Source organism: Nesoenas mayeri (assembly GCF_963082525.1).
Source record: "Nesoenas mayeri genome assembly, chromosome: Z".
NCBI lineage: Eukaryota > Metazoa > Chordata > Aves > Columbiformes > Columbidae > Nesoenas > Nesoenas mayeri.
Window position 1 is genome coordinate 11,378,972 of NC_137542.1, and position 27,275 is coordinate 11,406,246.

Below are 27,275 nucleotides of genomic sequence, written 5' to 3' on the forward strand. Positions count from 1 at the left end.
AGTAAACTGGTCCAGTGTGATATCACAGATATAAAAAATATTCCATTCTGTATCAAAACTAGGCACATGCCTTATATTTATATGAAGAGAAGATCAACAGAGCTGAGCATTTTTGCTCTCAATTACTCATCTCTGGTCTTCTACGTGTGGAGAAAAATACGTTATTTCTAATTGGTAACTACAGAAGTCTAATTTGAATAGGATGGTGGTTAAAAGGAGGGTGACATCACACTTGGGTCAGTATTGGTGGATATCTAAAAGCACAACCTCTCATTTGTATTGCTTTAAAATGTACACAGTATAGATGTAGATTAAAAAAAACTACCAATTTTTTGTGGTGTTGAACCAACTAGAAGGGATGATGCAAGGTTTTACCAAATGAGATCTATAGATACAAATTTCACTGTAGAGTATGTTTTAGACAAATGTGTCTTTTTCTTTAAGTATGTAAATCCTACACTGTAGGTGTTGTTTTTTTTTTTTTCTTTTCTTTTTGTAGTGGTAGAAAATGTTGAACAATTGTCCATGAGCATGAGCCAGCGGTTCATTGCTGATATCCCCAGAATGCCAATATTTGCAATGCAAACAGTTAGTACAATTTACCAGTTCTATGAAAGGCCCTGACATATCTGCCTCAAGGTCTGGAGGCTCTGCTGTATAACCACAAATAGTCTTTCCATTTTCATGTAACCTTTTGATACAGTGACAGCTGCATTAAGCTGCTTCTGCCTAGCAAGTCCACATGCCAGGCTGGTTTAATTGGTTTTAATGCCACAGAAAAAGCACTGCTAGCAGAATACCATCAAATCATTTTCATATTGAACCTTCGTGGTCCAGCAACCTCCCCTTCAACCACAGCACCATTGTTTTTGCGAGGGACATATTCAAGGTCAATGCTGGTTTTGTGTTTGCCTTTCCCTCGGCTCCACACAAAAAGAAGAAGGAAACAAAATAAAACCACTCCAAGGAATGTGAAACAGCCCATAGCTGTGGACACCAATATTGTCTTAAGGTCCAGAGAGAAGGTGTTTGCATTAGTTCCATTGGAACTGGTGTCGTTGGAGTCTGTCATATACATAGGGGTCCTGTTGGCATAAAGGAAACGGTCTGAAGTAAATCCCTTTACCGTAAGGGAGGCCGAATAGGTGTCGTTCCCAGCTGCGTTACTCGCAATACAAACATAGATCCCAGTGTCCTGGTCTTGAGCAAATCGGATCTCCAGGGTTCCATCTCCCAGCACAGTGGCTCTTCCATTTGATTTAGTTGTGATCAGCCTCCGACGTGGGGTAACCCAGGATATGGTGGGCTGTGGATCGCCATCAGCATTGCAAATCAGCTGCACCGTCTGCCCTTCCTCCACTACCAGGTATTGCAACTTCTTGTCTTGTATCTTGGGCTTCTTACAGGTGAAGTAAAAGGAAAGAGCTGTGCTGTGAAAGTCTTTGAATGACCTCTCTTTGACACTGTCTGGGCCAGCACACATTGGTGGCTGGCCTCCAAACTGCAAAGTGGGTTGTCTCTGTAAAATCCAAAGGAGACGGCAGTCACAGGCCAGAGGATTGTTGTTAATGCAGAGGACCTCAAGGCTTTTGGGGGAATGGAATACATTCTCTTCTAGGGTTTCTAGCAGGTTTTGGGACACATTAAGCACACGTAAGAATCGGAGCCCTTGGAAAGCATGTGATTCAATGGTACGTAGCTGGGCCCCCACCATGTGGAGTTCCTGCAGGCGCACTAAATCTGAAAGCATGCCTGCTTCAATGGTGCTGATAGGGTTGTACGAGAGGTTTAGATGTGTCAGGTAAACCAGATGTTTAAAAGCAGAGTAAGGTACTGCAGACAGGTTGGTGTTGGTGATGGAGAGAGAAGTAAGGTTGAGACCATACAGACTGTTGGCAGGAAGCATGTCCAGAAGGGGCCAGGCGTCTATCTCTAGGTCTTTCAGGCGAAACAGTCTTTTAAAGGCATAAGCAGGCAAAACATTAATGTTGAGCTGTTTCAGATGCAGACTGATGAGGTTGTGGAGGTGAGAAAGAGCTTCTGTTGGTACAGCTGTGAGGTTGCATCTCTCCAGGGTAAGGTGCTCCAGGCTAAGCAGTCCACTAAAGGCCCTGTGTGATATATAAACCAAATCATTGTCCCCAACCTCCAGGGATTTTAGGTTATGCAGATCTTGGAACATGTAGTCCAGTAAAATGACAATCTTGTTTTCACTTATATCAAGCTTTGTTAAGTTTGACAACCCAGTGAACACCCCAAGGGGGACCAACTTCAGACGGTTTCCTTTCAGCCTCAGGGAGCGCAAGTTGAAGAGATTGTTAAAGGCTCCAGGCTCCACATTGGCAACTATATTGTCACTGAGGTCAATCTCCTCCAGCAAAGGATATGACGTGAATTCCTCAGGGTTGACGCTCTTCAGTCGGTTCTTGCTGAGGTCCAAGATTTTGGTCTCAATGGGAATGCCCTCTGGGATGGACATCAGACGTCTTCGGTGACAGCTGACAGACTTGTTCTGTGCCGAGCATTCACAGCGGGCTGGGCAGCCTATGGTGGGGCCTGTGAAGACCAGCAGTACAGCCAGACCCAGGAATGGCTGCCAGCATGATACAGCTGTGTGATGCATGACTCCACTGATCCGGTCTATCCCTCCGTCACAGGCCTGTGGGGGTGAAGATAGGAAAAGAGTTAAAACTGCCACAAAAGGAGAACTCTGTGAATTTTACAGCACCACTGCAAAACAGACATGTGTGCTGTCGTTTGAAATAAAACAATAAAACCTATTGTGAATGGCAACAGCAATAAATTCAGATTTTCCTTCACTATTATGTGGCTTGTAGAAGGATCTGTTTATCCAGTATTTTGCCTCTAGACATCAGAGAAGAAACAGCTTTTCCTACCATGAACAGTAAAGGAGGTTAGGTATTATTCTTCTCCCGCTCTCAGTAGGTCTCCTCAAGACAGTGGTAGGCAGAGATAAATACCATACACTCTGCAAATAGGGCTAATTATGTTTATGATAAGTTTACAGCATTGGGCCTCTGTGAGGTGTTATGAAACTAGGTTTTTGCCTTTCCTATTCACATCAATGTTTTAAGGCAAACCTTAATGATGTATTATCTTCAAGAAAAAGGAGCTCCTTGACAATAAAAACATTCCTTTAATATTTATTGTATACATTACAGCTATAAATAGGTGTAATTTTTTTGCACGTACACATACCTAATGGCTCAGATGAGGAATGTAGAACTGGTGCATCTCTGATTAGAATTTGTATTAAGGAAAAATGATTCTTTTGTTATACTACACAGAGAGATTTTATGAGATTTTTAGAACCAATGACCTGAGAAGGGTTTACAGAATATATCTTTATACTTCCAGGATATGTAAACGAGCTTTGAGGTGTTTCTGCGAAAAACAAAATAATATGAACTGCCTGTGTTTAAGCAGCACAATGTCCAAAGAAGCACAACAGATTGCATGGAAATCACAGTTAGTAAGAGGTTTATTAATTTCTGTCTTCAGGTTAAAACTGAGGATAGTAGAAGACAAGATAACCTTTGCTAAATTAACTACCCTTCTCCAAAGGCTGTACTTTACAGGTTTAGTCATCAAAGGCAAGAGAGTTTTTCAAGGTTAGCTACTAAATGAAGACACTCAATAACCCATTTCAAAAGAAGAAGAATTAAAAAAAGAATAATGTAGGTTCTCTTCAAAGGAAGGTCTGCCTGAGACACTTGCAGAGTAAGGCACACTGCAAGCAAGGACGATGGAAGTGCCTTAACTCCTGCAGTACAGTCAACTTGGTGAGACCAAGTGGTAGTACTGGCAGACAGGCTTCATAACAGAATCACAGAATGGTTAAGGTTGGAAGGGACCTCATTAATAAACCAAGGTGCCTCCGGCATATTGAGGCCTTTTCCAGATTGGTTAATTTGAGCTTCATTTTAGCCGTACTTGTAAAATTATTTACATAAGTCCTGCCTGTAACTTCCTCTCAGGTGTAGACAGATGACTATTGCCCAGCTGCTCCTACCTATAGTGACAAAATTACCCAATGAGCATCCATTCACTGCCTGACCTTCTTTGGACTTTGAGAACCATATGGCTAGTGCTTAAGAAGTTTTTAACTCAAATTTGAGTCAAGTTTTGTTCATGTGTGTGCAGTCATGTGAATTGTATTATAAAAGAAAGAAGGAGTCATAGATTTAAACAAATATAGCATAACTAAATTTATGATGCAGATAGTTGTTCTAGCAAATAAGATGTCTGAAGCACATAAAAATAATACTGAGTAAATCCCAGACTGATGAAGAAGAAACTCCCATCAGTAACTCTGCTGCAACAACTTCCTACTCCCCTGGCAAATGACTTTGGATATAACTCATCTAATCATCCTGCCTGAGAGAGGAGGGCTGCCCTCTCAGATTATGAGTGATCAGAAGGGTGAGGATTCAACTTGAGACACAAAGAACAGATACTTGGATCTACTGGTCTTGTTGTATCATGAGCAATTTTCAACAGAAAATGGTTTGGATTGTAATCTTTACCCTTATTGTAACTGGCCTCAGTAATAAACAGCTGTTGTACTTTGATTGTTAAAATAATAATTTGGTGAGCAATAAATTCTCTTGGAGCTGCATATAAATTTTCTTCTTTGACCATAAATGAATAGTGCGCATATTATTCCTCTTGGAAAGCTGGGGAAGAATCTCACTCTTGAGTATCGTGGCTTCTTTCCACTCTGACACTTCTATGCAGAGACTAATAAGATGAGACAAATTGCTTGCTGGTTTTGTGATGTACTCTGGAGATCTGGATGAAGACTTTTCTTTGTTATACTACCTATAAAAGCACATTTCAACTTCGTCCTAGAAGGACAACCTGCTGAGATTCATTTAGTTTCCCCCTTAAGTTGTAGTCTTGCAAGTAACTATTACTAGTTATGTCCAGCTGTGACAAAAGTTTTTAGATATAAACTTCACTTCATTAGGCACTAAGTTAAAACTGGAAATCTATAGGGGTCTGTGAGTTAGGTATTTGCAATGAATTCAGATCAAACGGGCTTTCAGGTTCTCTGATCATTGCTTTCAAAGCTCAGTCTGTGAGGTTAGTGCTTTCATACTGATACTTCTAGCATGCAGGCAATTCATTTCCTATCTTATTCACCCAATGTATGAAGCACAAAGTAAACAGGTTCAGTGGAAGACTATCATCTCTGGAGTGTTCATTTTAGATAGCAAAAATATGAAATGCTTTCTGCAGCTATTCAATCCACCTGGTAACTAAGACTTCTGAGGAGTACAAAATAGAAGATGGTCAGTACAAAATATGACAAAACAATTTTTTTTTACTTTTGACTTGTGGTTGGAATAAAGAAATATAGTGTTAGTAAAGCCCTTCAAACTTTTAACAGTTGCTTTCTGCAAGAGCCTGTGCACATAGATGAAGATGGATATGCATTTATCCATAAGGCTGCACACATGCACCTGTGTGCACTTGCAGGCAAGCAAGATTCAGAACTGAGACATAGCTGGAGTGCTTTACACACTAATAAGGAAAAATAATAAATTATATTAAATCACAAGTCAGAAAAACAAAGATTGCTTGCTTCAATAATACAGGCTAGAAGTAAACATAAATGAAATTCATTATTTCAATTTACGTTGACCCAGATGATACTATATGCTTCCTGCTAACCACATCTGTGACTACAACCTTAGCTTTGAATGGCTTTGTGAAAAAATGACTTTCTTTTCAATATGAAAAAAAATGTAACCTTACCTCTTGTATAAATAATGAAAAAAGGTAAAAAGGTCTAGCAAAGGAAATATGAGCAACTTAAAGATTTCTGACTGTTTTTAGGACAAAGTGAATGTTAGGAGAAGCCTACAGTAAACTTTGACCAGTTATTGCATATGGTCCAATTTGAATTTAATGAATATGAAGCAGTGTTTTTAGGTCATGCCTTTAGCAACAACTCCCTTGGGCCTTCAGTCTGAGAAGATTTTGAAAGGCTACATATTCATCTCTAAAGTATATTTTGAGTCAATGTGTTCACCATTGGTTATTATACATCCATTAAAAACTGTTACTCTTTAAAAATATGAAAGAAATTACACCATTAAAAATATTTTTCACTGCAAGATGATTTTCTGCAGTGAAAAATGATTTCCCACAGTTCTTTAGACTTGTGGGATGTTAAGTTATTGGCAACCTCACTGGTGCCATGATGAACTGTCGCTATTCAAAATGACACCTTTCATTCCTGCTTAAACAACCAGCACTGCATACTTTATTTTCTGCCAGTGCAGGAATTTCCTCTAAAACATCTGCAGGATTACCTCACTATCCTTCCTTTCATCTCCCTGTGCAACTTTTCTTCACTGTGATACATACAAGAAAGCAACATCCATGCATGCAAGTATACATATATACATACACATAAGCAAAAAGCATCTATGATTGCACTATGCATGCACTGTGAAGTTCTTGTCTAAAATTATAGCTTGCTAGCACAAAAATTCTAATGAAGTAATGAACAATTATGAACCAGCAGTATTTAAATGCTCGAGTGTGAATGAGAACACGTAAAATTGTTTTCCTGACCTTTCAGGGGTATTTATCACATTTTTATACATTCTGAAAAATGAAATATATCACAGAATTCCTGGTTAAAAAATAAACTAGCTACTTTTTTGTCTTTCTCTGACTCTGTTTAAGCCCAAAGCCAAGAGTCAAGTTACTGCTGGCTGATATTCTTTTTCAACACAGGACCTGAGTCAAAGTTCACCTATGCAATTAAGAAAGCTCATTAAAGTTATTAGTTAATAGTTCTGTGTGATCTCACCCAGAACAGCCTTCTCTACTGCTTTGAAATGCAAATAATTTTTCACAAAATTCTGCAGCTTTTAATCTACTCGTAAATACTTTACAAGGATGTGTACATATCAGTACCCTGTAGCTTTTACATTGAAGAACTGTAATACAAAATAAATAGAAAGCAACTCGATGCTCCCTCAAAATGCTGTGCAATTCTGAATATCATAGATAGGAATGTGTCAAGCCATGCAAATGTGCTGTATATTGTATCACTGCTTCCACTCCCTTAGACTAATTTTGAAGCTTTTGTAGATGAAAGCCAGAGTGCACTTGACGAGGCTCCTTTCCTTGTCCAATGTGATGCTCTAGAGCTGTGTGGGACCAGGCTTTAGCCAGAAGAGATGAGAGTCAGAAGGTCTGTTTCTGTCTGTCCTGGTTTTGTTAAAAAACAAGTTTCTCTTTTAGTGAATTTTTCCTGTCAGCTAAAGCCTTCATATTAGCTGCATTTTCCTGAAGAACCAGATACATGTTTTGGTAAACATAGCAATGGAATGCGAAGTTATTGATAAGGACAGATTCACATCTCGCAAGAGGGGCAACGAGAAACAGGTGACTGAGAAACTGACCAATGGTGTATAACATCCCATTCACGTGAATACTTCATATTAAAGTGGATGATCATGAGGATCTCGCCCCCTCTTTTGTCCCTGTTTGGGTGCCAATTATCTGTCGTGGGTTTAGATTGCAGGGTGACAATAAAACTGTGGCAGATGTATTGTTAACCCCCTCTCTCCCCGCTTCACCCTTTTTAGTCCCTCCCTCTCCCCCCTTCCCACCGAGGATAGGTGATCGAGAGGAAAAGAAGGACAGAGAGAAGAGAATTGGAAAAATTAAAAATGTTTTATTAATGCTACTAATAAGAATAGAGAAAACAATACAAAATATACAAAACCAATCTTGAAAGTCCCAGCAACTGCAGAGCCGGCACCCGAAGTCCTGGACTGGACTCTGCAGCCAACCGGAGCTGGATTCTGTCTCTCACTGGGCCTCAGTTCACAGGGATGACTGGCAAGATCCTCTCCTAATCTTGGCCATAAGCAAAAGGGAAAAGGGGGTGAGATCCTCATGATCTCCCACTTTTATATGAAGTATTCACGTGAATGGGATGTTACATGCCGTTGGTCAGTTTCTCGGTCACCTGTTTCTCGTTGCCCCTCTTGTGAGATGTGACTCTGTCCTTATCAATAACTTTGCATTCCATTGCTATGTTTACCAAAACATGTATCTGGTTCTCCAGGAAAATGCAGCTAATATGAAGGCTTTAGCTGACAGGCAAATTCACTAAAAGAGAAACTTGTTTTTAACAAAACCAGGACACTGTCATTAGCTGCATGTTTGATACTCTGACTTGGTACTTTTGATTTCATATTTCCATCCCTTTCTCTCAGCCTTTCAGACAATTTAAAATTCCAGCGCATCATATCAGAAGTGACAGTTTTATCTGATGTTGAGGTTACTTGATAATTTCTCTTCTAAGATTCCATTTTCAATAACATAACTGTATTAAATAAACTTTCTAGGATGAAATGTTGCATGACAGGTATCTGACTTATTCTGATTATTCACCTAAATGCTACTAGCTAATCCGGAGAACTACATGAAATCTTGGTTTTAAATGTGTGTGGTGGGTTGATCCTGGCTGGATGCTGTGTGCCCACCAAAGCCACCCTATCACTCCCCTCCTCAACTGAAGAGGGCAGAGAAAATATAACGAAAGGTTTGTGGGTCAACATAAAAACAGGGAGACATCACTCACCAATTTCCATCATGGGAAAACCAGACTCAGCTTGGGGAAATTAATTTAATTTATTATCAATCAAATCATAGTAGGATAAAGAGAAAACAAAACCTAAATCTCAAAGCCGCTTTCCTACACCCTTCCCTTATTCCTGGGCTTAACTTTACTGCCAAGTTCTCTACCTCCTCACCCCGAGTGGCACACGGGGACGGGGAATGGGTTTGTGGTCAGTTCATCATACATTGTCTTTGCTGCTCCCTCCTCAGCGGGAGGACTCCTCACACTCTTTCCCTGCTCCGGCATGGGGTCCCTCCCGTGGGAAACAGACCTCCATGAACTTCTCCACCTTGAGTCCTTCCAATGGGCTGCAGTTCCTAATGAGCGGCTCCAGTGTGGATCCCCCACAAGGTCGTAAGTCTTGCCAGCAAACCTGCTTCAGCATGGGCTCCCCTCCCCACAGGGCCACAGGTTCTGTCAGAAGCCTGCTCCAGCATGGGCTTCCCATGGAGTCACAGGCTCCTTCAGGCATCCACCTGCTCCGGTGTGGGATCCTCCATGGGCTGCAGGGGGACAGCCAGTCTCACCATGGTCTGCACCACGGGTTGCAGGGGAATCTCTGCTCCGGTGCCTGGAGCACCTCCTGCCCCTCCTTCACTGACCCTGGTGTCTGCAGAGCTGTTGCTCTCACATATTCTCACTCCTCTTTCCTGACTGCTGCAGTTGCTGCTGCACAGTTGTGGGGTTTTTTTCCCCTTCTTAACTATGTTATCCCAGGGATGCTACCACCAGTTGTCTGGCATTGACTCTGTCAGACACAGGGACAGCTTCTATGAGCTTCTCACAGAAGCCACCCCTGCATCCTCACCACTACCAAAACCTTGACATACAAACCCAATACAGATGTTTTAAACCATATCTGTCCTTTGCATTGTTCAAGGCACAAGGCATCAAGATGGACTTTTTGTGAGACTGTGCTCAGGGAAAGTAAATTTTTCTTCCTGTAGAAGATTGTTTCCTTCTCCTCTAGCTTGCTGAGTTTTAGCTTTCCTGTATTTTGGAGCAGGGAACAGATACTGAGGAGTATGAAGAGTCCTGTCTTTGCGATCCTGTATGTATGTGTCACACTTCAGCAAGCAGTAAGGAAAAATCTTTTTCATACCTTTGCAAGAAAACACCTTTGCTTGTGCGCTCAGCTGACAGTTAATGAATATGAACAGCTAAAACTATCGCAAATTTTACCTGTGTGGTGCAAATTTATCCAGCTCAATGTGTTTTGGGAAGGTTTTTATTCACAACCTTATCTCTCAACTACCTATTGCAATTATTTTGGAAGACCAGCTGTTCTGGCTTTCCAGCACTCTCTTGTGATGCTGGACCAGACCAGATAAGGGCAGTTTTGTCCAGGGGATAGACATGAACAGGCTGGAAAGAAGACAGAGACAAACAGAGGTGGTTTTAGGGCCAGTCAAAAAGAAGCATGAATATATTAGACATTTAGGACTGTTACTACAATCAGACACAATGGCATAAGGAAGATGAATAAAATCACAACTGTGGCGTTTTCTGACTAGACTGTGCAATCTTGACATTCCCACAATATGGACTTTCAATGTAAGAGCCAATGTGTAGCAAAGGCTTTACCTTACCAGGTCTTGCACTGGCAAATTATCTAAGCTTGCTGTACCGATCCCAAGCTCTATCATTGGCCAAGTGAAGCCTTCCTATATACTCTTCTAAGGAGGATTTTTCTTTAAATTAGCGCATCTCAGAAATTATTCCATTGAACTATGGTGTACTAACTTTTCTGCCTCTTTAATCAAGCCTTCTTTGCTTAAAGACAGATTTTGTTCTCCTTCCCTTCCTTGATCTCTTAAACATCTCAGTAGTTAAATAAACTGCAAAACATTAAGTAGCTGTCTATATGCAATCCAAAATTTAATAGATTGGAAGAAACCTTGAGTAGCAGCAGCAGCAGCAACAACAGCCACTAGTTTGTCAATTCATTGAATCAGAAACAAAGTTTTGAATCAAAGTCCTGTGATCATTCTCTACTAATAAGTCATCAGGAAAAGTTTAATGGGCTAACATCAACTCAGAAACTACAGTCAAGTTGAGTTTGTTTTCAGAATAAATAATACTTGTTTCTAACAGCACCCTAGTTATACTTCTAAGGCTGAGACCCAGACCAGCATCCCATTATAACAGACATGATGCAGAAATAGAAAAAAAACCAAAAATAACAACCAGAGGAACACTTTGAATGGCTTACCCACCAGTATTACTGTGAGACTAGTTAAAATCTTAGTACCTGTTATAAAATTAGACAAGTGGGTACAGTTTTTACCTCAAATGCTTAGATTATTATTTGAATCAAAGTGAAAGAAGCAAGTGTGCCAAACAACAGAAGGTAAGAAAATAACAACGATGAATTCATATGATTATACAAATTATCTATACAAGTCTTAGAAATCCAGATAATCTGAAATTAAGCAAATAAATGAAATCACCAGTACACCTTCTGTTTCTAACCCAATGTTTTAAAGATTGATTTATCAATTTCTTGCAGTTGTCACAGAGAAAGTGAATCTTGGGATGAAACTGAAGGAAAAGATAATAAATCTTAAGGACTATCTCACAGAAGACAATCCACGCATAACTAACAGGAAAAGAAAGTGGAGACATTTGCAATAATTGTAGACAAAATGATACTTCTACTGACGTCAGTAAGTTGAAGGGGAAGAGATTTACAAAAAGCTTGTATGAACAATTATGTGGAAGACTGTAAAAGAGGCTTGAAAGTAAAGTACAATTCAGAATTTTTTGCATAAGTTAATGATACAAGTCAGGCATTCAGGGAAAGTAACACTACTATCATACCTGCATAATCAGATACCTCATAAAAATTGCAAATATTTGCATAGAATTCTAAATTGAATAAATTAGTGAATTATTGTGAATAGCGTATCTTGTCTGCCATCTATTCCTTCTGAATGCAGAAGCAATTTTTTAAAATGTGAAATTCTGAAAACTGCTTCTGCCATGTTGTTCACTTATCTCTAGCAAATAGTATCCCTATTTCACTGGTGAAAAGTTATGTTACTAACAGGTAAATATTCAGTGGCAAAGACAAGAATAGCACAATTAGTATGACTCTAGGTGCGCTGATGCACCTAGATGTGACAATGCAATAATAGAGAAAGATACAGACTTATGTCTCTGAAAACAGTGCAGCTTCTTGGTATTTTGTACTACATTTTGTTGGGGCTGCTTAGTATTGGAAGAGCATCCAGCTATTATAGCTAAACTCCGTATCTGGACTTGGTGTTAAGTATCTCTGCATGGTAGTCCACTGAGTGATGTGTCAACTGAAAAATTATGCATATTGTATTTTAAGAGCTCACACTATTATTAAGTTGCTTTAACCCTAACTGATACTAAGTATAAGTCTATCAAACTCTGTTTCACTGATGATTGGTGCAAGATTTGAATGTTCCAGATATTGAGAACAACTTATCACAGGTGAAGAAAATCAAAGTTATTGTAATACAGGATGGAGAACCATATGACAACAAGGAAAGAGCTGAAGTTGTTACTCTTGGGGAATGAATAAGAGTTAAAATCTCTGGCAAGTTAGGATTCATTGTCTCAAAGAGGACCTTGCGTTTCATAGTATGTCTGAGTAGGTGTAGCTTAGAAGGCTCTGCTCTTATGAAGAGGACACTGAACAAGAGGATGTGAAAGTCTTAACTACTATACTTGCTTGTCATATCTACACTAAGTCTGAATAAATGGTCTCAAAACTACATCAGTAGGAAGGCAAACTACGTTGATGAAAGAGAAGGAAGGGAAGCTTTTGTCAACAGAAGTTCTACATTAAAAGATTATAAAACAGACTTTCTTTTAAAACTGTCTAGGCATGGCAGTAAAAATGACACCCCTGTTGCCTGGACAGTATCTCCTATACTGAAAAACAGGGATAGAATTCCCTCTGAAATTTTAAATCTAACATACAGTTGTTCTTCAGCTTCAGTGAGTGAGGATCTCAGTGATGGAAAGCTACTGGGGGAAAAGAAATAGGGAAGATGTTTTAAATCTGGGCCAGTAGCAGACTTTTGAGGGCTAGTACATTCAAACATAATTGAATTTCACTTCAATAGTCCACTTAAGAAGCCGCAAGCAGCCTACACTGGATCTAGGACATATAACCTGTTATAATACCTGCATGAGAAAGTCTAGAGATCTCTATGGCTGTCAGTAAAAATCAACTGTTCTTGTAATGTGCTGACTTCCACCTTTTGTAAACAGAGACACTCAGTGGTAAACTTAACCATATATTTTGCAAGATTGTCCTCATTTGCAAAATTTCATTTTTGTCAGATTTAACACCAAAAGATCTTCTTTGTTATCTTATCCACAAACACAATGCTAAAGCTAGGTGACAGTGACCTTATTGGCTGTTAGGAGAGACACAGATTAATGTGCCATCCGTATAAGGAAGGTAGGTAAGAACTTTTTTTCCCTAGCAGCTCTAGGTAAATACAGAATAGAACAAAGGGCAGACCAAAACTCCATGGTACTCCATAGGGTATAGGTCTCACAGAGCTAGTTTTTATTGTCAACCACAAAACTATGAGTCCAGTAACCAGGGAGGGTTTCTCCTGGCTTGGGTCCCTGCAAATTTTTATTATGGCAGCAGTATAGAACCTGGTGACTGATCATGCAATGTAGAGGATAAAGCAAGTGCACACAGAACGTGTCTGGGAAAGGTAAGCTATCAATCAGTTAGTACTACAAGTGTTGGTGTTGCTTCATAACACAACTCAAAGCCTGTTTAGCCAAAAGCCTCTGAATACTCAAGAGCCTGTATTTTTAAGAAATCTTATTAGCTAAGTACATCTGGAGAGCCAAATATATTTTAAAAGGGTAGCAATCCATCTTGACTGGAGCCAGATACAGTTTAAAGGTTATAGCTCCATCTGTTTGAAATTAGCTAAAAATGGAATTAAATGCAAAATCTGAAGAAATTTAAATCCACACATTTTCTTTTGTGCTAAGACAAGAATCTCAAAACTATGTGAACATGGTGGTGGGGAGACAAAATACACTTATTGAAGCCGTAACATATAATTTAAGTAGAATTTATCTGGCTCATACAAGGAAAAATGAAACCCATCAGCTCTGTCTTTTTTTTTCCACCTTAATAAGCATGTTTGCAGCTGTTCTACTTGTATCTTGCACTGAAACCCTATCAGTCAAAACAAGGAGCATCTTCGCTGGGAACAGTCTTCATATCATCATGTGCAAGACCTTCAGAGCATGGCATGGAAGCAAGCTGCTGAGCTATCTGATGCTGCTCTTTGTAGACTGCAGGAGTAATCAGAGTCTGTAAAGGCAGTACAGGAGCTACAGCATTACATTTGGTCCATTAAAAATAACCACAAGAGAGTACACAAATTTCTTAGTCCTCGTCAGAGGGCCTTTGTTGATACAACACTGTCAAATTCAGAGTGCCTATCCTAGCAGAAAACTGTGGTCAGCACTTGGGGGTGGCACAAAGGAAGGAAGGGTTATATTTCAGCACATTGGTCAACAATAATTTAATTTGAATTAAAATAGAGTTGATGATAATGTATACACTTGAGAAAAAAAAAGAAAACAGTGAACTGCCTTGGGGATTTCCTGTTTGCTAAAGACACTCTTAAAATATATTTAGATTCAAAATCAGCCTACAGAAGGGTCAAGGTAGGACATTCAGAAATAAGACCTGACATGTTGACAGGTGAACAAGACACAATCATTAATCTTTCCTTTAGTCATACCCATACTTCATAAATGTTACTCCAGATAGCTACTGGTGTCAGCATGAGCTGAACTAAGCCACTATTTTGAGAGAAAGATGGAGAGAAAGAGACAGGATGTGGAATAAACAGAATAGTTGAAATATTGTAGACAGAATTTTTCAGCTGTGTCAGAGTCATAATAAAGCTCTTAATCTGAGCCTGGCCAATTGCTGAGCTCCTGGTGTCGTAACAGTGCTGTAGGTAGCTCCCAAATGATGCAGTTAGAAAGAAGCTAACTCTTGTGTGCTTCACAGCCAAACTACTCTTTTTGTATTGGAAACCCATTCTTCTGGGCATCTACTGTCACCTATTTGCTTGAAATCCCTACCCACATTTGCTAGGGTATCACAAGCAACTTTCCAAGACCTTTCCAAATCCTGGCAATGGAGATTGTTGCCTCATTACTCTTTTGACTTGGTATTTGTACATTTCATTGGAAGTTAGAGTGTTTTTCTCAAAATCCGCACTTCATTCCGCTGTTGTCAGACCTCATGAAGGCACTTTTTGTACAAGATAAAATCTCTGATGCTTGATTTAGTCTATATTGGGTAAATATTTCCTTTAATTATTAGTAAAAGACAATATTCCACAATATCCCAGGAACACTTGTTTTCTTGATTAATTACATAAAAATTAAAAAAAATAAAATAAAAAGCACAGCTTCTTTCTCTTTTCCTTCCCCCTTCCCTTCCCTTCCCTTCCCTTCCCTTCCCTTCCCTTCCCTTCCCTTCCCTTCCCTTCCCTTCCCTTCCCTTCCCTTCCCTTACCTTCCCTTCCCTTCTCGTGCTCACAATGGGTGGTGCTTTGTCCTGCAGTTTTTCCTGATCTACATGTGTTTTCCAGTGACTGACAGCTGGCAAGAAGACACTTGGATCCTGACAGCAATGAGCTGGTGCAGAGCTACAAATACTGTATTGCTGCATTGTCCATTTTCTTTTCCACCTATTATGAGCTCATCTACTGACTTTCTGTCTCTTGGGAGACCTGCAACAGTTCTTCATAGCACTGCTACACTTCCCTCTGCAAGTTGAGTCATAAACCTGAATTACATTCACATCACACCTGCAGTAGTTTTCTTCCTGGTTTAGATTTACAGGCTTATCTCAAAGACAGAGATTTAGCTTACAATATGGTTTCTATCTCACTCCATAACTGTACAGTAAAACTCTGCAAAAATAAAAAGTTTTTTTCTCTTGAAAAGTTATTTTCCAATAATTATTTTTTCCACCTTAAGACATTTTCTACAACAGTTGTATTTAATTAAAACCACAATATTCTATCAAGAAACAGTTTCAATGGGTAATTTTCAACTAGCTCTATGTTCATGCATACTAGCATGCAAAAAATGCACATATGCTTAGAAGTCTTTAAAGGAGAGGACTGTTTATGCCATCCGTAATAATGCTTTATGAGAATAGCATACTTGTCCTAAATAAAACTAATGTTAAAATATCTTTCTGTTGCCAGAGCACTTTCAGATGGCCTAATTAAAAAAAAAGAAACAAATCCAAACAAGCAACAAAATAAAACCCAAATGCTTCAGTCTGCATTAATACATCTATTCATAACGATGTCTCATTTTTATTCCTAATTAAAAGCTCATTAATATCAAAGACAATTGTAAGAAATCCAGATGAGACCATGTCATTTGGGATCTTAAGACTGAAGGCACCCATGCAATCAACTGAGATTCACTTATTCAAAAGCTAATGTAGGTGCTGTATGAAATAAAATTTTATACTACAGGAAGAACTGATATACCTCTTGATGAAGGCTGTATGTAATATTTCACTCTTTCAGTTAGTTTCTAGCTCTGAAATGCCACTTGGGCCAAACAGTAGATGTAAAAAATGAAGAGGATAACTGAAGGAGGGTAATGGGTTCACTCTCAAAGCACTGCATATTTTAAGTACCACTGGACATGGGAGCAGGGAGGGTGATGCAAACAAAGAGGGTGTATGAACAGGAGGGATATCATCAGACCTGCGTACAGGAGATATTCCTTGCATCTCCTCCAGTGGAAGATATTTTGCACATCTGTGCATTTCTGAGCAGACAACTCCGTAAATGCAAAATCTGTGTCATGACTGAGGAAAAAGAAAAGATGCATTCATTTGGCTTGTATCCTAAGAGAAAAATACGCCCTCTGAATCTGGAGGTGAAAGGATATCCACAAAGCAAAGGATGCTGGCAACTTCCCTCTCTTCTGAAATATGGGACATGACTTTCTCCAAGCTCCTTGACAGTTAGTGATAATTTATTTGATGTGGAAAATTCACTGCAGTCTTAAGCTTGGATACTCATCCCAATGACAAGCATTGTTAGAATGATCTAGAATTCAAGAATGATCATAAGAACCATCTTTATTTGTACATGTATGTGTAAGGATGATATCAGTTATCTGGCAATTAAAATTTTCTTTTCAAGCAGTTCCCCAACTAGGGCTAATTACTGTGATTTTGCTTTCGGTTGGATTAAACTCACAAGGATCTCCGAGTCCACTCCCTGGTCCTCACAGAACAACCTAAAACTAAACCATATGACTAAAAGTGTTGTCTAAACAGTCCTTGAACTCTGACAGGGTAGGTGCCATGATGATTTCCCTGGCAGCCTGTTCCAGTGACTGATCACCCTCTTGGTGAAGAACCGTCTCCTAATGTCCAATCTGAACTTCCTCTTACACAGATTAATTCCATTATTTGTGTTCTGTTGCTGTTCACCAGAGAGAGGAGATCAGCACCTCCCCCACCAACTGCCCCACCTGAGGAAGTTGTAGACTGTGATAAGTTCACCCCTCAGCCTTCTCCAAGCTGAACAGTGCAAGTGACCTCAGCTGCTCCTCATAAGTCTTACCCTTGAAGACTTTCACCATCTTGGTCACCCTCCTCTGGTCACACTCTAGTAGTTTAAAGCCCTTCTTACACTGAGGTGCCTAAAACTACATACAGGACTTGAGGTGGGGCTGCACCAGTGTAGTGTAGAGTGGGACAATCACCTCTCTCAACTGCCTGGTGATGCTGTGCCTGATGTACTGCAGGACATGCTTGGCCCTTTGGGTTGCCAGGAGATGGTGTTGACTCATATTCAATCTGACATCAACCCAAACCCCCAGATCTCTTTCCATGGGGCTGCTGTCCAGCCTCTTGCCACCCTATTTGTACATTTAACCAGGATTATCCCATCCCAGGTGCAGAATCTGGCACTTGCTTTTGTTAAATTTCATACACTTGGTGACCGACCAGCTCTTTAATCTATCAAGATCTCTCTGTACAGTCTGTCTACCCTAGAGAAAACCCATAGTACCTCCTAATTTAGTATCATCAGCAAACAATGTACATTTGATTCCTTAATCCAGACCATTTATAGAAACATTAAAAGGCACTAGCCCTAAAACTGAGCCCTGGGGAGCCCCACTGGTGACTGGCTGCCAGCCTGATATAACCCCATTTACTAGAACTCTTTGAGCCCAACCCATCAGGTCACCCAACGTATCACAAACTTGTCCAGCTGTGAACTGGGCATTTTGTCCAGAAGTGTGCCATGCAAGACAGTGTCAAAAGCTTTGCTAAAATCCCAAACCCCCACATCTACTGGCTTCTTTATTCAGAGGCACTAAGACCTAGCTCTGTAAACGTAGTGTGGGGGTTAAAATATAACAACAACAAAAATCTCCCCTAGAATTTTTTTAAATTTACTTTGTTTTGAGAAATAATTAACAAGAAAATGGCAGGCCAGAGCCACACATGCAGTAAGCAACTGTCTGTTTCAACTGAGAGGTCTAGATAGAAAAAAATACATTATTAATCTCAATGAGCTTGCAAAGGTGCTCAGACAAGATTTTATCCTTTAAATGCACACACTCAGATGGAGATTTCCACTGCTCAAACAAACTGAATTTCATTGATCAGAAGCGTAGAGAAACTTTTCTGCACGTTGCCATAAATCTCACTGGAATTACCATTGTTTGACTTTCCATATGGTATGAAGTTGCCAGTTGTGCAACTATTCATGGCCAGGAGCTGGTAAGTGGGATGACTGAAAAAAAAGACAATAAAACCTGTAAAAACAACTATTTTCACTTGTGCAGAACTACTGAAAAATGGTTATGTGTGCCAGTATTTTTTGCATATGCCATATTAGTATTTATGACCTCTAACTGTTCACATGTACTTTGTAAGGAGAAACCATAAGCCTCAGAATAATATTTTGACTGTGTCCAAACTCAGAGTTCTCAAAAAATTTCATACATTTATGACTTGCTCTTGGTGTTTAGGGCCTCACACAACAACATCATTCAAGATATTATGCTCAGTATGTTTCTCACAGTTGCATCTCAGCCAAACTCAGCTTTTGTATTTAAGAATGCAGAAGAATGCTACTCCAAAAGGAACAACTGGGATGCAAAGATTCCTCCATTACATATTTTTTTTTGGGGGGGTGGCCAGATTTGAATTCAACATCTTTTACACAATTCACAGCCCAGCAATCATCTCTAAAGCAATAGTCCTTTTTCTTCGGTATGCCAGAAATACAAAACCAGCTCTCTTTCTTCCACATGATAATTTTTTTCAAAGCTTTCCATTTGATGCCCTGATTCTGCATCCAAGTGTATCAAAAACATTGCAATGATGCGGCTCAGTGACTTCACTAGCTGAAAGCAGGGGAGGAAAAAAATATAGCAATGACCATTTCTGTGCTTGTTACTGACACAGCTGCTATAGGAATAAGAAGAGTCACAAATAAACACCTGATAGACTCTTAAGATGGTCTCTCTCCCTGAATACACTGCTCTGGGAAATGAAAAGACCATGTGCTGTGCAAAATTCAGAGGATTCACACTTTGGGTTTTCTTTTTGTTTGTTTGGTGTGCATTATTTTTTTCCTTTGGAAAGGGAAAGGAGCAATGACTATATGTTGCCTTATTGCATATAATTATAGGTGCACAAAACTGAGTTATAAATTGTAAAGGAAATCAATACCACACCCTGGCAGAGTACACAAAACTGTAAAAGGTGTTCAGTGTTCCAACAATATTGTTTTTACTGGCTAATTAAAAATAGAAATTATTTGCTGTTTTTCTCCTTTCCTAAGGTTTCTTGCTTATAAGCATGTATATACCATAACTGAATGAGGGCAAGAATAATATAGCAATTATCCCAAACTCCACTTTCAGTCTCTTTCGAAACAGACAGAACACAAACTGTTGAATCGCTGTGGTTGGTAAAATAACACTTCATTACCAAAAATTAAAAGGATAACCAATTCAGTTCCATCAGAATAAAGTCTAGGTATTCCTCTACCCATCTACAACTTCTTTAACTCTGTACAACACTTTGGAAAGCAGCTGATGTGAAAAATACAGAAATTCTCATAGGTTATTCTGTTTCTTCTATATTTAATGTATCTGGGATATAAATAAGCACTGTATCAACCTATCCAGGTATTTCACCAAGCAGTGACACGAGACATTACATTCAGACGATTCTTTCTTTTTGTGCCATTATGCCTTACATCCCATAATAGAAGAACTGGATACTTCAACTTGAAGCTCAGGACATGGAGGATTTGCTGAAAGGACATTCCCCACCTTCTATGCACACCTGTGATAAGACCTGCTATTTCTTGGAAAACACCTCTTTTTCCTTTTAAAATTTTAGTATCTGACCTCATATTAATCATAAAATTATGGTTTTACTATAATTGCTTTGAATGTTGAAGCCAGGTTTACAGCACTGTCAAATCAAGCTTCCATGGGTAACAACAGTAAATGTCTATTTACTAAATGACCCTCTGTCAGCACGTGAGAACATATCTCTAGTATTTCGTGCTACATGAAAAAGAGCTGGTCAAAGATGGCTTCAAAAGACTTCCAGCAGAGTGCTGGGAACTGTTCTCTCCTCTGGTGCACATGTGTACCCCTTTGTGCCTCCCCTTTCTTGGGGAGGGCTCCGATTGTTGGAGTTTGGGCTGGAACATGTGAAGTTGTGCATCACTTCAGCACTGCAAAAGGTGAACTTGTGGCTTGCACTGACAACCCTTGAGACCCCTGTGCCTCTTGCAGGTGGACACCTAAAACCTGGGTGTGGGTCTCATGCAACCATGGATGTAAGAACCCTGTCTGGTGCGCTCATATCTGCGTGGGCATGTTGTCAGATGGGAATTCCACCATTGAATACAGTCACAGCTTGCTAAAATGATGTTGCAGCTTTTGAAGACAGTTGAGTGTTAGGTCTCACAGAGCAGCTTCACTTCCAGCTACCTCTTCTATTAGGTGAGAGGATGAAAAGGATCTTGTTCCCATTGCAGGCAAAGCAGTTTGCCAGTGGTATCACTGTAATCAGAAATACTGTGAACCAAATTCCAATTAATTTCCTCAAGCAAGTAATTTTGCCAATGGCTGTGCACTTCTGTACAAAGTACAGGGTCAGACACACACTAATTAATAACAAGATTTTACCCATTATCAGGCTTTCCCTAAGCCTGGAAGCTTTTCTGCAGCATTGATGCATCTGGAACAATCTCCTGTAGTTACATGGGACTTCCTCAGGTAATTAAGGAAGACAGAGAAATACTCTCTTTTTTAATATTACCAACAGTGGATATCTCAGATCAGAACACTGGATTTTCCTTCCTTCCTTCCTTCCTTCCTTCCTTCCTTCCTTCCTTCCTTCCTTCCTTCCTTCCTTCCTATATAAACTGAGTTCAAATAAAAAGCTCTTTCACTTCCACATAGGTTCCTCTACCCTCAAAGGTATCACACGATACTTAAAAGCAGATGAACTACTGAATCTGACAGGATGACTCATATACATGAAGTCAGTCAGGTTAGGATAACTGTTCGCTCAACAAATTATGCGTCTTTTTCAATTTCTGTCTCTCTAACCTTTCTGTAACTGTCTGGGGTTTTGATTTTTCCCTCCATGATAGAAAATGTTTATTTTTTAATAGAGTCACTTAAAACTAATCCTTTCTGCTCCAAACCAAACCAAACCAAACCAAACCAAACCAAACCAAACCAAACCAAACCAAACCAAACCAAACTAAACCAAACCAAACCAAAAAACAAAACAACAAACCAAAAAATGTTGTGCCATTCCTTTTTCAATCAATCAGTATAAAACAAAGCATACTCTTAGGAGGTAGAAACAGAAAAAAATAATGCATTTCTCTAAGTGCATAGATAGACTTAGTCCAATAATAATGCCAGTTCTCATAAACTTTGAGCCTCTAGATTTTAAGCTAAGCTGCTGGATCCCAGTTAGAGAAATGAAGCCCACTTTTACAGATGTAATTTCAGTATGTTGAGTTTTAGGAACTGTGACCTCTAAAATATAGCAGCAATGACACACCAAAGAAGTTTTAAAAATCAAACAAAAAAAGGGAAACAATACAATATTATTTTTATAAAACTTAAGGATTACTTCATGCTAAATTTGTGATTTACAAGGATGATCTGACTATTGATGGCTTAATGTCTGGCATTGCTTATGCAGTGACACTGTGGGACAACGTGGTAATGGTGGAAAGTAAACAGCAGAGAATGAGGGTGCTATCTGTGCTTGTATAAAATAAAAGCTTCTTCTGTAGAAAACTGATAGATGAGAATGGCACAGGCTAAATCTCAGTACTGTGATTTAGAACTCTCCTGCCCAAGCTTCATTTTCAGTCTTTGGGAGCTCTGACAACCACTTTGGTAAGGAAAGCTGCACACTTCAATTATCTTCCAAAGTCTGACAGAGAAGAACACAGAGTTAATAACGGGCATTATATCCATTTTTTGAATCAGTGATTCAGAATGCCTTATTCTGCATTCTGCTTGCAGGTCTTGATGAATTGATTGTTCCCAAAAAGACTTAAGAAAACTACTGTACAGAACCAGGAATTGGTAGGCAGTTGGCCACTCTGTGGGAAGTTTAATTAAAAATAAAATGAAATAAAAATTGATATACTATTCTGATTAGAAAATGGTAAATTAGCTCCAAGTTTAGGTTACACAGATTATATAGCATTGAAAACTACCAAAAAAAAAAAAGCTACGTCAGCGATGAAGACTTTGGCTAGCGTAGCTGAGCAAATAGCCACCTGTTGTGCTCCAGCTTCTTGATTTCTAGGAAATTCATATCTGAATGGACATGTTCTGTAATAACTTCTGGATCAAAGCCATAAACTGGAATTTTGACTAGTAACGCTGAAGATCCTTTTCAGTTTTGGTATTGATTGAATTTGGGGAACAGAAGCTCCATGTTTATTTTGTTAACACCAGTCACACATTTTAGGAAAAAAGGGTTCTCAGCTATTACTAGGGGAAGAAATTTTCAACCAGTATTTTTCAACAGGGTTGCTGCTAAGATCCTTCACAGTGAAGATAAGCGTCCTATTTTATGGGCAGCTTAGCTGGTAGAAGTGAGAGAAAATTCATAAAAACTAGTAATTTATTTTTACATTTGTAAGGACAACAACATTATGGAAAAATCCTTGACGCAAGAATGTGTTCAGAATGGCAGCTGCTGCTGTCCATGTTTCTGATTCCCAGACTAAGGATTTGGATCATTAACATCCCTTGATATTATCCAGGCAGAACTCTGCAGTGACACAGGATTTGCAGTAGGACCAACTACAGCACCTGGTCTCTAGGCTGTCCTTTAGTTTTGTCTTACTGTATGGACAAGGGAAAGGAGCATGATGTCAAATGGCTGATAGCACAAAATAGCAGCTACCACAGCTAGGTGGATTGCATTTTTTCCTTTTGGAGTCCATTAGGTGAATAATTCTTACTAAGTCTTAATTAAAGCCCAAGCCATTTGAAAGGAAATTGAATAATTTTCATATACATTATTTTAATGCATATATGTTTGCAACTTTTAAGTAACCCATAGATAATTTGGAAACTAAAATAACTCATTTGTTAAACATACTTTTAATTTACATCTAGGGAGGGGCAGATGGGCAGGTGAAGCATTTACAGTCAGAGACCACCACGCTTAAGTGACTTTGAAGACTAGTCTTCCCAAAAGCAACATAGATGTGGGAGAATATACACTTATAGGTGCATTATCAAGGGAAGTTAAGTTTTGTGGCTGAAAAGGTGACAGCTTGAAGTCTGAGCCTTTGCAACAGATCACGTGTAGGCTTTCACTTTGCATCACCTCTGAAATGCAACACATAAATTTACAAAGCCTAAAAGATTCTGGGACCCTTTTTATTTCAAAGTTGTCATGTGCAGAATCAGCCAGAGTGGGAAGGTCACTTCAATACTTAATGAAATGAGGATTTTTAGATGACTACCGTGGCATTTGAGACAGAACCATGAGAACACCATGTACAAATGAGTACGTTGTTTCTTCTCTGAAGTTTTGACTCAAATTCTTGTGGCTTAAAACTTCTTATTGATTACAAAAATGAAAAATATCTGTCTACAAACATGGGTTTTGTTAATTGATATATATTAACTGTCAATAAAAAGGTTGGTGGGTTGGTGGGGTTTTTTGTTTTGTTTGTTGTTTGTTTTTGGATTTGTTCTTGTGTTTTCTTTGTTTTTGTGTTTTGTTTGGTTTACTTTTTTAATTTTTTTTTTCTTTTTAAAAACTGATTTTTATTGATGTATTTCTTTAAGAAATGTTTGGTCTGGCTAATTTATTTTCTGCATGGCAACTACATTCAAATACCAAAGTGTAAGCACTGACTGTAAAGATCTCATGAACAAGAATTTATAAGAAGAAGTTAGCATCAGGCAGATGTTTAGAGAGTGCAATTTGGAGTTCGATCAACATTTTACTAAATTCTGCACTATCAGCTGCACAGAAGAGGATTTCAGGTAGTTGCAAAGAGTGCTGCTATCTGCTTGTCACTCAGATAAGTGTACTGTGGGGACTCAGTGACCAGCTCTTGTCACTGGAAGGGAAAAGAAACAGCCCAAGCCTTCTGGCTTATGCACAAATATAAAGATGAGAACACAAGCTCCAAATACTGTTTATTCCCCTCTGCCTTCTCTGGAACTGAAAGAATATGTTCTGGTTGAGCATTTCTCCCTCTTTTCTAAAACATCCTGCCATATGGAGGAAAGAGAATGAATCATTGACTTCACATGGAGTAGGATGAAGGGGAAAAAGGTAAAGAAGAGAATGAAATGGCAATCTGAACGTAGACACCAAATGCCCCCAAGCAGTTCCAAACAGCAATTTGGCTAATGGCTGTAATTTGGAATGGCTGTGCATCCTTACAAAAGCACATGGGAGGTGGGTGGAGAGTAGATTAAATGTATCAGTCTCTGATCCACTTCCCACTGCCTGGCTAGCATGCATGTCCTCTGCATCCCTTCGCACAATCTGGCGGTGCTGGTGGGAGGACATTCTGGTTGAGAGCTTCTACCATATGGAACAGCTTTCCCAAACCTGCCTCCTTTACTGAATCACCATTTCAAGCAAGAGCTCAGTGCTCTTCCCCCCTTTTAATGACTCTACCTGTATTATTAACTATTAAACAATGCAAATGTTTTATTTAACTATGGAAGTCAACCACGATACGATACCATCTGACCAAAGGAGCCTAGACAGTAAATTTATGCTTAGTTACGTTTCAGACGTGGTCAAACTCTATCTGATTGGATGGCTTTAGCACTCACAACACTGATAAAAGACCTGATAATATTTATGGAACAAGCCCGGCACGACGTGACAGCATAAACACAACAGCATCTGATTGGTAAAAGTTGCCTCTATCATCTCTCAAAAAGATAACCCAAAGAGAGCCTTGAAATTTTACTAATGTCTTGAGGAAAAAAAAAAGTTGTTTTTATTAGAGCCTTTCTTTCTAGAAAAGCCATCTGCAAATTAAAAATATTGTGACTAATATTAATATGAAAAGTGCAGTTTCTGAAGAAATAACAAGCCTCACACAAACCATATGATACAAATAATTGAAATGTATATAATTGCTCTAGAAATGGGAAAAAAAACCCACCACCCAATCTCTTGTGAGATTTACATTTCAAATTCACAGAGTCTCAAATCTGGGTAAGTGCGTTAACGCTGAGGTTGTAATTTCAATAATGCACAGACCCAGCCAGCAAGGGGCAAAACCCAAGCAGTTATAATTCAAACAAGGCTTCTATTGCTAAGACCTTCTACTGTAACACCTTACAAATCAGGCATTTATTTGAATTTACATGAGGAGTTTTAGGTATCTCCTTCCTTGCAGAAAATATTATCTTTGCAGTTTTAGTTCATAAAAGTTTTAGACAGTGTCCTGCCGTGCCATGTGGTGTTGGCTGGTTGTTCAGGCAAAGTATTTCTCATGTGTTCAGGAACTGGTTTTAAATGGGTAAAAGTATGTATCACACTTGCTGGTCTGAGGTATGGTCAATAAAATTGACTAAACATCTGTAACAGAGACCCTAAAAGCTGCTCTAGCATGCTGCTACTTTAATTTGCCAAGGTGATACACTGCTTTTTTTACTTATGTATGATCCATAGCTTTTCCAGTGGAAATTATAGCTTTGCTCTCTTGTTTCGGATTTTAAATTACACTTGCACAATGTGATGTGTGAAGTGTCTGTAGCAGTCACCTTCTGGAAACACAAGGACTTTAACAGAGGCAATTTTAATTAAGATAGCACTAGAGGTCAGCATTTCACACTGCCATTTCATTGGCCTTCTCAGCACTCAACTCCCTTGCTAGCTAATGTTGGTATATAATTTATAAACTTTTTCTTCTGTCATATTCTACTTGAAATATACTGTTAATGTACCAACAGGAATATCCATTCCCTGCCATAAATTCCAGAAGCAATGCAAAAACCCTCAAATATATTTAAGTAACTCTGTTACAAATTATCTGGAAATATACACCTATATTTGCATGAAATTACATGTGCCATTTGAGGAAATGCTGAATACATCATTCTCAGTTCTGATTTAGACCGTATTTCTCAAAACAGCTGCTATACTACTTGAAATATCTTTATCATTGACTTAGCAAGACACTGATGAATAAGTATTTCCATACATCTATGCAGCCTGGTTCTCATGTGACTTCAAAGTCTCTTTTCACCACTGGAGACACTGAAAATTTTTAAGGCAAATGGAAACAAATGAACATAAAGCAAGCAAGCAAGTGAATCCTTCAGGCTGAGGAGAATAAAGAAATCTCAGAACAACTATTCTAGTTTATTTTCTCCAATTCAAGTGTAGCAAATCAAATTTTTAATGCAAAGAAGCCATTCATTATTTGGCAATGATATCTAGAACAACTTTTGATTCTCGTAGAGCACAGTAAGAACAGAATGAAGCCACATTAGCAATGACAATTTCAGCAAATGGTACGTAATACTTGTCTAAGAACTAGGAATACTGCAAAGAAGAATTGAATACACTCCTTTTTCTAAAACTTTTTATTATCTTAATAAATACATAAAGCCCTAAAGCAAAATTCAGACCAAAAATTTGAGAATTTAATGAACTGTGTATTACTGTATGGTAGTGGTTCAGGACCACACTGAACTTTCTTCACATTTAAAATAAAGACAGAAGCAAAGTGCTGCTAACAGAATACGTAATGAAAGAAGTATATTTGTTGTAATTTGGAAAATGCAGAGTTTTAAAATGTTTCTGGATGTAGTCAGAGCAAGAAATGAGCATACAAATCTTCTAACAACCTCTTTCCCAAGTGCTTTCTCTCAGGCCTCCTTTCAGAGCCCCTTGTGGCAGAGACAAAGAACAAAAAGCCATTATTCAGGAGTCAGGAGAGCATCTTTGTACAATACTACAATACTAGCACTTTGGAGTAGTGTTTTTTGAACTCCAGTCATTGGTTACCTGATG

The 27,275-nt window shown here is 38.9% G+C and overlaps 1 protein-coding gene across 1 annotated transcript in view; it reads right to left on the reverse strand.

The window, feature by feature from the left end:
• Window positions 1–802: 802 nt before the first annotated feature.
• The window catches only part of LINGO2 (leucine rich repeat and Ig domain containing 2), a gene marked incomplete at its 3' end in the record, with an annotated part of 166,075 nt that continues 139,602 nt past the window's right edge, over window positions 803–27,275 (reverse strand). The window contains exon 2 of the mRNA XM_080362863.1: window positions 803–2,659. Coding sequence (XP_080218989.1) covers window positions 803–2,659 — 1,857 coding nt within the window. The remainder of the gene's footprint in view (window positions 2,660–27,275) is intronic.